General features: G+C 42.1%; 1 protein-coding gene across 1 annotated transcript in view; it reads left to right on the top strand.

The window, feature by feature from the left end:
* The window catches only part of PGM1 (phosphoglucomutase 1), a 30126-nt gene extending 15555 nt beyond the window's left edge, over nucleotides 1-14571 (top strand). Inside the window, exons 4-11 of the mRNA XM_074961602.1 lie at nucleotides 2097-2222; nucleotides 4732-4922; nucleotides 5658-5812; nucleotides 6729-6844; nucleotides 10433-10568; nucleotides 11406-11589; nucleotides 12785-12919; nucleotides 14014-14571. Of these exons, the coding sequence (XP_074817703.1) occupies nucleotides 2097-2222; nucleotides 4732-4922; nucleotides 5658-5812; nucleotides 6729-6844; nucleotides 10433-10568; nucleotides 11406-11589; nucleotides 12785-12919; nucleotides 14014-14103 (1133 nt within the window). The 3' untranslated portion in view covers nucleotides 14104-14571. The remainder of the gene's footprint in view (nucleotides 1-2096; nucleotides 2223-4731; nucleotides 4923-5657; nucleotides 5813-6728; nucleotides 6845-10432; nucleotides 10569-11405; nucleotides 11590-12784; nucleotides 12920-14013) is intronic.
* Nucleotides 14572-15027: the final 456 nt, after the last annotated feature.

Raw genomic sequence — 15027 nt, 5'->3', positions numbered from 1 at the left:
TTAGTGTCATCCACGAACTTGCTGAGGGTGCAATCCATCCCATCATCCAGATCATTAATGAAGATGTTGAACAAAACCGGCCCCAGGACCGACCCCGGGGCGCTTCGCTTGATACCGGCTGCCAACCAGACATCGAGTTGTTGATCACTACCCATTGAGCCTGATGATCTAGCCAGCTTTCTATCCCCCTTATAGTCCATTCATCCAATCCATACTTCTTTAACTTACTGGCAAGAATACTGTGGGAGACATATCAAAAGCACTGCTAAAGTCAAGGTATCACGTCCACTGCTTTCCCCATATCCGCAGAGCCAGTTATCTCATCATAGAAGGCAGTCAGGTTGGTCAGGCATGACTTGCCCTTTGTGAATCCATTTGACTGTTCCTGATCACCTTCCTCTCCTCCAAGTGCTTCAAAATGGATTCCTTGAGGACCTGCTCCATGATTTTTCCAGGGACTGATGGGAGGCTGGCCAGTTTGTAGTTCTCCGGATTCTTCTTCTTCCCTTTTTAAAAGATTGGCACTGTATTTGCCTTTTTCCAATCGTCCGGGACCTTCCCCGATCGCCACGAGTTTTCAAAGATAGTGGCAGATGGCTCTGCGATCACATCAGCCAACTCCCTCAGCACCCTTGGATGCATTGCATCTGGCCCCATGGATTTGTGCATGTCTAGCTTTTCTAAATAGTCCTTAACCTGTTCTTTCGCCAGTAAGGGCTGCTCAACTTCTCCCCATACTGTGTTGCCAAGTGCAGCAGTCTGGGAGGTGACATTGTCTGTGAAGACTGAGACAAAAAAAGCATTGAGTACTTCAGCATTTTCCCCATCATCTGTTACTAGGTTGCCTCCCCCATTCAGTAAGGATCCTACACATTTCCTCATCTTCTTGTTACTAACATACCTGTAGAAACCCTTATTTCCAGTTTGAACTTTTCTGGATTCTATTTATTCAGTCTTCTTGTGGCTTTGTATGCTAGCTTAAAGCATTCTCTAGTATCTGATATCTTCTCCCTGTATAGGTATTTATAGAACCATGATTGAATCACTTCTTTGCCCTCCAGCAGGCACTCTTTTCATGTATTGCATATAGTTCATAACGAAAAATGTTCACTTTAATTTAAATGAGACTGTTGGGCCCTACTAAAATGGATATGAATATTATCATTCCATTTGTGCTACAGTATGATGGTACCTTTTGAAAATGTTAGGAAAACATAGGCAATTTGGTACTTATTTTTTTCCCACAAAAAAATCTAAAATTTTTCCAGGTGTTCTTTAAAATTTTGAATTGATTTTTATCTCTGCATTTGCACTTTAAAAAAAAATCCGGTATGTTACAGGTTTTCTGTAAAATCAGACCATTTTTGCAAACTAGCAATGAAATGTTAATTTTTTTTCAGATTTAATTGCACATCGTTCACACTGTGTGTGGGGGGGGAGAAACAATTTGAATATTTTTATAACAAGGAACCTGGTAGAATTCCTACTTCCTTCAACCCCCAGTGTTAGCACACTGGGACTTTGCAATAATACATTTTCCACCACATTGCCTTTATGTGAACCAAATTCCGTTCTCAGTTACACGGGTGCAACCTTTTTCAAAGGTACAAATGAGAGTTAGGTGTCTGATTCCCACTGACTTTTAGTGGAAGTTGTTGTCTAACTTTGGTAAATGCTTTTGCAAGTTCCACCCTCACTGTAACTGAGAGCTGAATTTAACCCTCTGGAATGAAGAACAGAGAGATTAAGTTGTACTGGGAGCTACTTTTACCTTCAGGTTTCTGGCTGTGTTGATTAGGCTGCAAACCAATAGGGAATGGTAGTATATAGTAATATTGAGAATCTTCTAGAAAGTAGGACTGTAACGTGTGCTGTTACCTCAGACGGTTTTCTCCATTGCCATTATTAGGAACTGATGCTATGGGATGTTCAAAGACCTTCTTATTTTGAATGGCAGGCCTTTGCGCTCAGGAATGTCATCATGTTGTCATAAGTAGCAAAGTTACCGTTTTGAACAGGATTTTAGTCTATTTGATCAGTCTGGTCATTGCTAGTCTCTTAGTGTATTGGGTTGTTTGTTTTTTTTGGCTCTGCAGTTGAAATTGTGGACTCGGTGGAAGCTTATGCGAACATGTTGAGGAACATCTTTGATTTCAGTGCGCTAAAAGAACTACTTTCAGGACAAAACCACCTAAAGATTCGCATAGATGCTATGCATGGAGGTATGAAATAATTACTGTCTCTTTTTTTTTTTTTTTTAGCTATTTCTTGGAGGGAGAAACTTTAATTTAAGGACTAGCTCACTCTCTTTTTTTGCTATCTTTTATTTTCCTCTGTTTGAGAAGTGCATTGCACCGTCTTTCGTCACCATGAATCCTCATTTATTCCAGCAGAGCTTTTGGGAAAAATTTTCAAAAGTGCCCGAGTGACTTAGAATCCGGAATGTAATTGACTTTCCTTCCCCCTCCCCCAACCTCCCACATGCTAATTTTCAGTATTTTATTTGTAATGGTGGCAAAAGGGAAGTAGGTAGCTTTAGAGGGGCTCTTATAAACCGAGCTACTTACCACATCAAGTGGAAGACTCACTTCTTGCCTTCTCTAACATAAACACAGAGCAACATGTTCATTTAAATGCAAAACCCTACACTACACAAACAAGTCTCCCTGTGGGGAGAGGATGAGAATGAACCACACATGACAGATCTTAGTCACATTGCTTAATGCCCTATGGGAAGGTGCTCAGATACCACAGTGATGAAGTCAGTGTGAGAACCTGTGTAATACAATAGATATAGTTGTAGGTATGTCATGGGGGGGAAATCTTATTTAATGAGATTTGTGTTTTTGCCTTCCTCCCCCTCGTTTGGCATACTGGATGGAAGAGTTGGAGACAAAGAATTGAACATCCAGTTGGTCAATGCTGTGGCTGACTGATAACCTCAGAACCCTGGGACAAAAACATATTGCATATAACATGGAGTAACGCCTCCTAGCAGTCTAGAGCTGTATTTCAGAGGGAGATTGTTGGTTTTTTCTCTCTCTGCTCTAGAGAGATGAGCCAAATTCTGGGGAGATGGAAACATCTGTGTAAATTACACCTCTGTGTAAGGAGGGGGGGGCAAGTTCTGCACTGTGGAGGAGGAAGGGCAAATGGCAGCAGGGAAAACAACCAAGAGGAGAGTATGATGAGGTGAAAGATTAAAGAAGGGGCTTTGTTCCACCTATTCAGAACTTGCCCCTGCTTGTTGAGGTGAAATTTACGGCATCACTTACATCACTACTGAATTTGGCCCCTTCTCACTCAGGCTGCGTCCCTGACGACAATGGCATCACTATGGTCTAATGGCAAAATTTGGCCCATAGTATAGAGAACAAATTTTAACTTTCTGCGTTTCAAGACAGTGTGCAGAAAGCAGCAAAAGCTAACTGGGGTCTTCAGGCCTGTCAAAACTGCAGAATCAGCTACATAGTTGCTGGACCAATCTCAGTTGATGGCGAATTGACAGCTGCTGCTGTAAAGAGAGTGTCATGATATTAGACCCGGACAGACTTCAAAAGAATCTTGCTGCTAATCTCATGGTAAATAGAATACGTCCCCTAATAGCAAGGTTACTTCCGAACTGCACTGAAAAAATTTAAGTTAGGGATGTCAGATATGTTGAATCTTTCAGATTTAATTTTTCAAACTTTTGTGTCTGATTTGAGTATTTAACATAATAAAAATACTGTGATCCAAGAAATGAGTGAGGGGGAACTTTATGGTGGCCAGTGGAAATGCTGCATTGCTCAGGTGTGTCGCTCTCATTAAAACGTGAGGCTTTATTTTCTTGAGAGCGAAACAAGGGCGTAGCCCAACCTGCAACCAGATCCATGCAGGAGGAATTTTAAATCCAGGTAAAGTCAATTGAGCTCCACAAAGTGTCTGTCCATCTCAATCTGATTGCAGGATTGGAGCCTTAGACTGTAACTATATAGTATAGAGAGAAATATTTGCTTTAGAAGGCTTGTGTGCCTAGAGCCCTAGTAGATAACCTGCTCATGACGTTGCTACAGTAAAGCTTATTCTGTGGGGCATTCTTAGCACCCTTATTCCATCTTCTTCGCACCACAATCATGCTAACTCTGAAATTCCATGCTAACTTTTTTTTAAAATTGCTTTGCGTACTGGTGTGTGAAACACAGAATATCATGCTACATTGTTAGATGTTTAGGGCCAGCCTTCCCATTTTCTCTCCTGTTCCACGGAGCCATCACAGTGACCTGTATAGATTGTGAGCTTTTGGGAAGCAGGAAACCTCTTTTTGTTGTGTTTTTGTACAGCATGTAGGACTGTGAGGTCCTGGTCCAGGACTTGGACACCCAGGAGCTACCACAATATAAATAACACATTGAGTAACTAAGTGCTTGATCTTGTCAGTGTAGCCCCAATCCAGCAAAACACTTAAGCTCTTATTTGACGTTGAGCACATGAGTAGTTTCATTGAACACTTTGGGCAACTTGTGTTTAAGTTCCTCAGGATCACAGTGCTCAGCACATTGCAGGATCAGGCCTAAGCGTTGCTCTACAGTCAAAAAACCCATATGCTCCCAGTGTATTAAAACGGAAAGATCTTTTGATAGTAGACGAGCAGCCTCTGGCTGAATCATAGTGTGAACAGAATGTGCCACTGGTTGAAGTTTAATTTAAAAAATAAAATGTTTCGTCGTTTCCCTTTTTTTCCTCTGTTAGTTATGGGCCCCTATGTGAAGAAGATCCTGTGTGAGGAGCTTGGAGCTCCTGCAAATTCTGCTGTGAACTGTATACCTTTAGAGGACTTCGGTGGCCACCACCCAGACCCAAACTTAACCTATGCTGCTGACTTGGTCCAGTCTATGAAGACAGGAGAGTATGACTTTGGAGCTGCCTTTGATGGAGATGGGGTAAATGAGCATGTGGCTGTTCTACAGAACCTCCCACCCCCACCGCACTGTCTAGCTACAAACACTAGGGCACGAGCCTTAAAAGGCAGTGCTTTAATTGGAATAATGATTGTTGGATTCATTGATGCATAGTCTGCACTGGATTTATCCTGGGCATAAGCTGATAGAATTCCCATGGATGTCAAAGCTGAATAGGTTGTTGCAGTCTAGTGATACTTGGCAAATGGTAGCTCATCCACATGTTATGCAACGATGCCAAGACTAGACATTTAATAATGAGGCTCCTGTGGGTGATTGGGAGTTTTGCCTTTGATTTCAGTGAGAGCAGAATAGGACCAAAATGGGTTACAGCAGCACTGCACTAATGCCTATAGTCAGATGCTCAAACAGTGCAATTGATAGGAGATCAGGGATTTCCCTCCCATTCTATAGTTATGTATGAACAAAAATTGCTTGCTCTCATTTGTCACTATGACAATAGTTGGTTACAAAGTTCAGATGATACTTAACAAGCTTTGGAGGTTATGAAAAAACCAAGATGTTGATGAAAATACCATCGATACAATGCTGCTTAAATGATTAAAAACTCCACGCTCACTTTAATCCAGTAGAAAGTAACTCTGTGGTGCTGTGTGGTTTTTACATCGTGTGCCTGAAAAATAATGTTTACTCTGATACCTGTGTGCAGACAGTCGTAGCTAGAACTGAATTGTCCTCCTTTGTCTCCTTCGTTAGGATCGGAACATGATTCTAGGGAAGCATGGGTTCTTTGTTAACCCTTCGGACTCTGTTGCTGTCATCGCTGCCAATATTTTCAGTATTCCTTACTTTCAGCACACCGGCGTTCGTGGCTTCGCGCGAAGCATGCCTACCAGTGGAGCAATTGATAGGTAGGACTCAGGGTATGGGGGTTGACAACTGTTCGTGTCATTTTTAAACCTTTTCGTGGTGGGTGAATTGTGCTGTCCCCCAGCAGTGACCATATTAAAACATGCCTGAAACAATATCTTTAGTGGGAATAATGTTTACAAGCCATTTTCATACGATACTGTTTCAAAAGCTATTGAGATCTTGCAGTTGGGTTTTTTTTCAGCTTAGACCCTGGTCCTGAGAGATGCTAAGTGCCATCAACACCCATTGAGGCCAGTAGGGACTGAGGACACTAACCACCAGAAAGGGGGGCTGGAACGATTTGTGTAGTGGGGGTGCTGAGAGCCATTGAACCAAACTGTAAACCCTGTATATAATGGAAACTACTTCAAGCCAGAGGGGAGCAGCATCCCCAGCCCCCTAGTTCCAGCACCTGTGCCACCAGAGAAGAGAGGGTCAGCAGTTTGCACTCAAATGATCAGCTGAAACCTATTCACTAGGGGAAGCAGCACTGGACTGGGACTTGCGGGAACTAGGTTCTGTTTCCAGGTCTGCCGAGTGGTAAATCATTTAACCTCCCTGTGCCTCAGTTTCCTCATCTGTAAAATGGAGATAATGATACTGGCCTCCTTTGTAAAGTAATGTGAGCTCCGCTGATGAAAAGTACTACATAGGAGCTAGGTGGTTTCTTTTCTTCTTCTTCTTCTGCATTTCCCGATCAGTCGCCTCACCCCAAGGTAACACAAGAATAAAGTAAGGGACAAATATACAAAGAGTTGTTGTTTAAAAAAAAGCGGACTGACTTGCCTTCACTGTTACGTTAAATGAGATGCTTGATAACAACTAATGATAACAACTAATGTTACTGTTGCAGCATTTCACAAGGGTGTGCTAACAATCCAGCTGTGATATAACTTACCTTCCTTGCCTTTGAAGGGTGGCCAAAGCTACAAAGATCGCTTTGTTTGAAACTCCAACAGGCTGGAAGTTCTTTGGAAACTTAATGGATGCAAACAAACTGTCTCTGTGTGGAGAGGAAAGTTTTGGTACTGGTAAGTTTTTGTTCCTAATCTCGATGATGATGATATTCCTCGCATTTAAATGCAGTTTAGCTCTTTCTGGAGAGGTGGGATTTATCTTTCACGTATAGGAGTTAATGTTTCCTGAATCATAAAAACAAAATTTGTTTACAAAAATTACTGATGAAAATATACACAACTGTAAAAGTTCCTTGATAAGTTGAGTCAGGGGAAAGCTAGTTTTCCTTTCAGGAAGGCCTATTCAGGAAGTTTAAGGGCCCCTTTACTAGCCGGTCATTGGGTCTGTGGGGATTAAATGCAATGCTAAATGTATTTTTTCAACTCTTGGTGGTCAGGAAAACCTTCTAAATGTTTTCATTTCTCGGAAGAAACATGGTTTGGTGAATGTGGTTTTATTAGGGGAGGTTTCAGATTGCTATTAAATCTCTGAGCTTAATAGGACCCTGGTTTTCCTATTCTAAAAACAAAGTTTGATTTATAAAGGTTAAATTAACACTTGCCTTTGAACTGTCGAAGCAAGGTGAATTGAGATACAAAATGAATATCTTAGTAAATCTATTGGGGGTGGACATGTGACTTAATACTGCCATTTGCATAGGGAAATTAAAATGTATAGAATTCTCTTTGCATAAGATAACGTGCTGCAAAGTGTGTGGTATTCCAAGAGAAGTTTCAAGGCTAACTATGTATGTTCTTCTGCATCCATCACATAACATCTGAGTCCTCCTCCTTGCTCTAGCAATGCTGATCTTCAGGGTCTTCATTGCTATGCAGGAGATCAGCATCCGAGTCACATAAAAGATATCTTGCTCTCCCTGATTCAGCAAAGCACTTAACCATGTGCTTAGAGGGTTCGCTGAATAAGGATGGACTTAATCGTGTACTTAATGTCAAGCAACATATGGTTGGGACTTGTAGTGGCAGCTGTTTGACTGAAGTGCCATCAGCCTCTGATGTGAACACATCACAATTGTCTGGCCGTGACTTCTGGTGGCTGAACAAGCTGCATCGTGGATGAGCCTCTGGTTGAAGGGTGTTTGCTGCAGTTCTGGGTCTGTCTGTACTGATGATGATGTTTTTGGAGGGCTAGTGCTATTCTCTGGATGAGAGGGAGGAGGACAGTTTTGGAAAAATCAGGGCCTTTCTATAAAAGGTGCAAAGAAATCTTGGCCATTATCAGAAGTAAAATGTTTGAGTCATTGCCCTGGGTACCTATATGCAAATGCCCTAGTGTGTGGGTAATGTATGAGAGAGCACCAGAATTGAAGTAAATGACAGTACCTAGAAAGGAAGAGAACTGGATGGCCTAGGGAGTTGCTGGTAGGCTGTGGGATGGTCTCCAGATCAGCGATTTTCAGGTGGTGTCGGATGAATAGTGTCCTAAAATTGTTGTCATCAGATGCCCCATGTGAAATGGCTTGGTGGTTTCCATCCAACCCAGGAAAGTGCGCGCCACACTATAACTGGCATCTTTTGAGAGCAGGCAAGAGAGTGAAAGGTTTATGATTCTATGACTCAATGGCCATGAAGCCTCTCCTCCCTACAGAGTGACATGCTGGCAGGGTTGATGCAGAAAGCAGGATCGCATGGGTTGCACTAACACGGCCTGCGTTGTATCTGCTTTGTGGATAAAAAGAGGATACATGCCCAGGGTTGCCAATCTAGCACATAATTCACTTCAAAGAATTAAAAAGGAATGAAATACTCTTTATTGTAAGTTACTAGGGGAATATGGAGCTTGAGGGAGCATGTGGGTCATGTATAACTGCTGAGGGAATGTTACATATGGCAATTATATAGTCCAATAAAATGGAAACAAACATGTACCTTCTTAAATCAATCAGAATCTAGACACGACCTAAAAAATTCTGCATAATGCAAGATGACAGAATTTCAGACTTCGTACTTGAGCACTTTATTCCAGGGATGAGTGGATACATTATATAGGACCTTTATTTGGATGTGTGCACCTGCTGGAAAAGGGTGCCTGTCTACATGCTCTAGGCTGTCTTGTTGTAACTGTAAAGTACCATCAGAATAAAACCCCAGTGTAACTAAAGTGCAGCAGTGCAATTCAGTATAACTCCTCAATAGTAAACCAGCCAGTTTAAGGAGCTACAGGACAGAGTTTTAAAGGTATTCAGGCACCTAGTGGGATTTTTTAGGTATTTTGAAGGTATTTAGGTGCACTAGGTACTTTTGAAAATCCCACTAGGCACCTAAATACCTGTTTTAAAAATCTGTCCCTATATGTCTAATTCATAGATTCCAAAGCCAGAAGGGATCACTGTGATCATCTAATCTGACCTCCTGTATAACATATGCCATAGACCTTTCCCAAAATGTGTGTGTTTTGGCAGAGGAATTAATTTGTCTTCTGTTTTTTAACTGTTGTTTAAATACATGATGAGCTCTGTAAATATTATAATCCAGAGGGAGTAGTTCTTAAAATTTGTCATATGTGTTGGTTTAAATTTGTGTGGTTGGCAGCTTGATGGACAAGAGCTTTAACGCAAACTCTCAAGTGAAGGAAATTGTTCAGTTTGTTTCTGCTTTTGCACGTTGTTAGGGGGCTTATTCCTTCACCCACTTACTTCCCTGGTCCTTCTCGCATGAACAGAGAGCAACAATACCCGAAGTCCAAAGGTGCAAACGATTCAATGTTTATTGGGGTGAACTTCCAGCAAGCATGATTCCAGTTTCCTTCCTTAGTATCCTCCTTCCCAGCTCTGACACCACAGAGCCTTACACCTGTGTCCCTGTTCCCATTCCTGCCCTTAGCCAAACATTATTCCAATTTCCTTACTCCCATTCCCTGTTCCCATTTCCCCCTTTAGCCAAACAGGATTCCAGTTTCCCCACTCCCATTCCCTGTTCCCATCTCCCCCCCACACACACACACCCCCTCCCACCCATGCCCACTCACTTCCTCATTGACTACAGATTATATAGTAAAACTTGAGTTCTGCTTAACTATACCTTAACCAATCATTTTCCTGAAATTTAACTGACCAATCCTAACATATTGTAACATGATTATGTAACCAATTATATCCCACCACCTTAATTAGTTTACACCCAGCAAAATTAATTATACAGCAGACAGGAACAATCACAGAACCAGACAGAGATTATACAGACAAACAATAGCAAAGTGGGAACTATAATGACAAAACAATACAGAAGTGAGGATTTCACATCCCAGTATTGATAAGTGAGTTCTTGCCAGACAGGATGCTGTTTCCTTTTACATTTTCTAGGCACTTCCCTTTCTCTGGAGGTGATAGGCATTATCAGGACAGGATTGTATTCCTAACAGCCCAATAGCACCTTCTTTCAATGTGACTAGTTTGGAATGTGAGGATGTGACCGGTCGCTTCCTAGCTTATGGCTGCCTCTGCTGCTTAGCCAAAGGCCTTAGCCTAAGAACAGGGCCTCAGACTGTCACAGTAAGAGAAGGCCCTTACACCAGCAGACAGTGATTTTGATTCTTTCTTTTATACCTCTATAACTAGCCAAGTGATAAGAATACACCTAAATTCTTAGAGTATAGGCCTTTACAGACAGGCCTGAATATCTATATTCTAACACACGTTGCAGGCTCTGATCATATCCGTGAAAAGGACGGGCTGTGGGCTGTCCTGGCGTGGCTGTCTATAATAGCTGTCCGCAAACAGAGCGTGGAGGACATCCTGAAAGATCACTGGCAGAAATATGGGCGGAACTTCTTCACAAGGTGAGGGAAGAGCCAGGTGATGGCTCACCATGATGAAGCAGGACCCTTTGCGGAGAGCAGAACGTGCTCAGTCCCCAGCCCTGGGACAGAAGGGAGGGAATGCTAAGAAGGGTCAAGTGCCCTGACTGCTAAATACTGAAAACTTCTTCAAAACCCTGTGAAGTGTGTTACTTACACTGGGAGAACCTTGACCTCCACAACTAGGATGGCTTCTCTGTCCTTAACTCAGCTTTGTTATTTCTAGGGCATTGTCAATGTCTCAGCAGTTCAGTTTTACGTGCCATGAATATCAAAGCATCTCTGGGTAAATTTAAAATGCAGGACTGTTAGTCTTAACTCCGCTTTCTGCCCAGTTTAAATTGACGCCTGTATGTTGTTTCAACACAGTCTTTTGGGTATTGATCTTTAGGCAGGATTTTTATCTTCTATTAGACTAGCATCTGCATTGAGACCACAAATGGCAAATTAATTTGTAACCTCTTCAGTGATAGAGCTGTACAGGGTGTGCAGCTTGTAGCACATCTTGTTCCCAGTGCGGGGGCCTCTGGCAGCACTGACATACCAATAACCGATATACCTGAAGCCAGTGCTGTGCTGTGTTTTACTTCTATAACTGCTAAATTTACCCGCTCCAGCGTATTCCTTTGGTACTGTTTGTGGGATTTGCTTAACCAGCTCTAAGACTCTTGGGTGCCTGGAACTGCAGAGGCCATTTATAAGGGACTAAACCCAACCTTTAAATCAAACAAGATATTTTTAAACGGGTGGCTCCCGAAACATTGTTTGTCACCACAAAAAAGCCTCCCTAACTTTTCATTCTACTGTGGCTGGTTCTAGATATGACTATGAGGAAGTGGACGCAGACGGAGCTAACAAAATGATGAAGGATCTAGAAACCATGATGTTCGACCGTTCCTTTGTGGGGAAGCAGCTGTCAGCTGGTGATAAAGTTTACACTGTTGAGAAAGCTGATAACTTTGAATACAGCGATCCAGTGGATGGAAGCATCTCCAGAAACCAGGTGAGACTGGGAAACTACTTTGTCTATAACTTGCAGTGCTGTTTTTGAAGAATATGTGGTTCTGACTAGATATTTCCAGTTAAAATTTCAACAAGGTTATCCTTGCCTTTGTGCCAAAAGCTTTATCCCGCTATTAAAAACCTCCCCCCCCGCCCCTAATTACATGCGTTTTATAACTATAGGCCAGACCCTGGCTTCTGGTTGGTGCTGCCGAGGAGGGATTGAAGGAAGAGAGGGCCTGAAGGCTGTTCTAACCTGACCCAACTGACAGTGGCCCCAACACATTGTCAGGGCAGCCAGGGATCACCACAGTGCAATGGTGACCTGTTCTGGCCTTGCCCCATTCCGCCAGCTCGATGGAAGATGGTATAAGAACTATGATGATGACTTTGCCCTACCTAAGGATTTTTCTGTGCAGGGGAGATCCTTCAGGAGTTGGATTTGCTGGGCTTAGGGCTGCTTTGCACAGAAAGAGTGGCACAAACTAGATGAAGCATGGCTCAGGTCCATAATCTTTAGTTATAGGTTAGTGATTCCAAAGGGCAAAAACGTTTGTTTTATATCCTGATCCTGTTGCTTTGTTGCCATCTTGCAGAACGCAGGCAGCGCTGCAGCAGCTGTCAGAGAGCAGCGGTAGCTAAGGACTGAATTCCAGCATTTTAAAGTCAAGGAGCTATTGAATATATACAAGATGAGTTACCCGGTACTATGCAAGTTATTTAAATAAAATTGTCCTGTAGATGGGTCTGGTTTGCAGCATACTGGGGAAAGAGGCATACTAACTGGAAAGGAATCATGGACAAAGGCACTGAGAATTGTTACTTTGCATTTAAAATGTTTGAATTATTTTCTTTAAATGGAGTTTGCCCGGAAGTGCAGTGGTAGCATGACAGGCTGGTATGCAGAGAATCAGAGTTGGTCTCTTGCTCCCAAGCCAGTAATAGGACTCGGGTCTTCATGATACTTTGGATTCAAAAGCTGTCATAATCTAGGAAATGCTCAAGTGTGGCTCAGGAGGGACACATAGTCAGTCGGGGTAAGAGGAACAAACAGGGTGCTATTGGCAACTTCTGTTGCCCTCTGATGAAGAATGACCGGAGAAATGACATGACAGGTTTGCTGGAAGGTACATCAGGTATTTGAAGAGGCAGATAAATGAGTGTGTATGTATTTTGTTCTCATTTGCACTTGCTAGGGTTTAAGGCTCATCTTCACTGATGGTTCTCGCATCGTCTTCAGACTAAGCGGTACCGGCAGTGCTGGAGCGACCGTGCGACTATACATTGATAGCTATGAGAAAGATGCTCCAAAAATATATGAAGATCCACAGGTAACTGTCGTATCCAGACTTTTGGTACCACTCTGTTCTCCCTTTTCCAAAAAGTTCCCTTTGAGGGGAGCATGACTGAGAGAGCCACTATGAGCATAGGTGCTGGAACTGGGGGTGCTGCCTCACCCCTTGGCTTGAAGTGGTTTCCATCATGTACAGGGTTTACAGTTTGGTTCAGTGGTTCTCCCACTGTGCAGATTGTTCCAGCCCCTCTGACTATGAGGTGATAACTATTCCAGAAACAGATGTCTCAGTTCCTTAAATCTCTCTACTCCATATGGAACAAGTAGTTTATTATTCAGAATTCATCACAATTTCCTCCACAACTGCATTTTATTTTGTCTACCTATCTAAGTGGTACATAGCATGGTTGAGTATTTGGTTACAAGTTGGGGAAGGCACTGCTTCAAAGCTGAATTATACTTTTGGTTGGAGAATTGAATCCCCAAGGATCAGAACAACATTGAGGATTTGTTTTGAAATATGTATTTCCCAAAAAATCCCTGGGGCATGGAAGACTGCGGCCCTGAGATAACAGAATCTGTTGTCATGTTCTGCACTAGTTTTAATGTACCTTCTCCAAGGTTCCATTAAAAAAATGGTGGTAACCTCTCTTGTGCGCCTTCTTAACATCTCCCGTCAATGTCTCTGAACTCTTTTAGACAACCTGTTAAGCCAGAAAAAAGGAAACAATGTGGTTATATTGGGGATGGGGTATTGTGGTTGAGTGAGTATCATTTGCCATTTGCGGAATATAAGAAAATCATGATTTCAGAACAGCATAGAACTGAGAAGTATAGAAGTCACCAAAGTAGCAATATTTGTTAGTTCACTTTGTAAAGTTCCATAGAATTACTACATCTATCTTCCTATCTGGGGCCGAATTCACAGTTTGTCTTGGTTGTGTAGCAGCTACGTTTCACAACGTTGAAATAATAGTACTCCAATCTGTTGTGAATGAGTGTTCAGACTTTTGTGTTTTAGGGCCTCAGATCAAACGTCCAACAATCCGTTAGAAGAGAATGAGCCCTAAAGGTTCAAGCGATAACATGCCATTGGTCAGTGGTTTTGATCTCTCTTTCTCCTTTCGGCAGGTCATGTTGGCTCCTCTCATTGGCATTGCACTGAAGCTTTCACAGCTCCATGAAAGAACTGGCCGCACCGGCCCCACAGTCATCACATGAAAAGGCTAGGACCTGATGCTAACTGTGTGCAGTGCTGAAACGGCTGGCTGTCCTGAATGAGTCAAACAAAATCGTCCAGTCCTCCTTTTAATCAAATTGGTCACTAAAAGCAATGTTAACTCTATTTAAAAGTATTATTTAAACTGATAAAAGGCTAGATGTTGTTAATAAACCAAAATCACCCATGTTTACACTGTGTATACTGATGCATTGCCTGTTTATGTCACATGGCACTGTTATAATTTGGGTATAGTCCTCACTTAGCATAGCCTTTTGGTTTAGCATATGTAATTTTTCTTTCTCTTGCTAAAACAAAAAGCTGTGAAGAGAACAATGAAGCTAAATTCTTCTGTGATAATGGCCTTGTTTTCTGTCTCATGATAGTGCAAGTACCTTTTCTTGATTATACAAAATTTCTTTTACATTTTATGTCTCAGGGCTTGTCTACCTGGCTCCAGCAAAGCGCACCAGACAGGTGTGATTTGTAAACCTCTCTAACATGTTACACTCTAGCTGCTCTATGTAGACCCCCCACTCTAAAAGATACCTAGTTTGTGTTAATACATTCCTGTTTCAAACAGAGCACACCAGAAGGGTTTACATGAGTGCAACAGGTTAGTTGATCTTTACAAGTCACACCCTTCTGGCGCACTTTGCCATGCCATGTAGACAGGTCCTCAGAAAGTGCAATTGTATTGCTGTTTGGTACTCCCCACCCAGGCCCCGCCTGATAGCTTTCTTTTTTAAAGAAAGAATTTATATAAATTGATCTTTCTTTGCCACATTTGGTGATACAATAACCCTTCTATACAATGCTAATAACAAGCATGAGAGGCTATTAAAGTGAAATGGACCGGTATTACTGTTCAGTGCTTTTTTTTTTTTTTAAATTGCTTAAAATTGTAATAGGTTTGTTTTTTGAAG

Source organism: Natator depressus, chromosome 8 (genome assembly GCF_965152275.1).
Source record: "Natator depressus isolate rNatDep1 chromosome 8, rNatDep2.hap1, whole genome shotgun sequence".
Taxonomy (NCBI): Eukaryota; Metazoa; Chordata; order Testudines; family Cheloniidae; genus Natator; species Natator depressus.
This window is presented reverse-complemented; position numbering and strand designations above follow the sequence as displayed.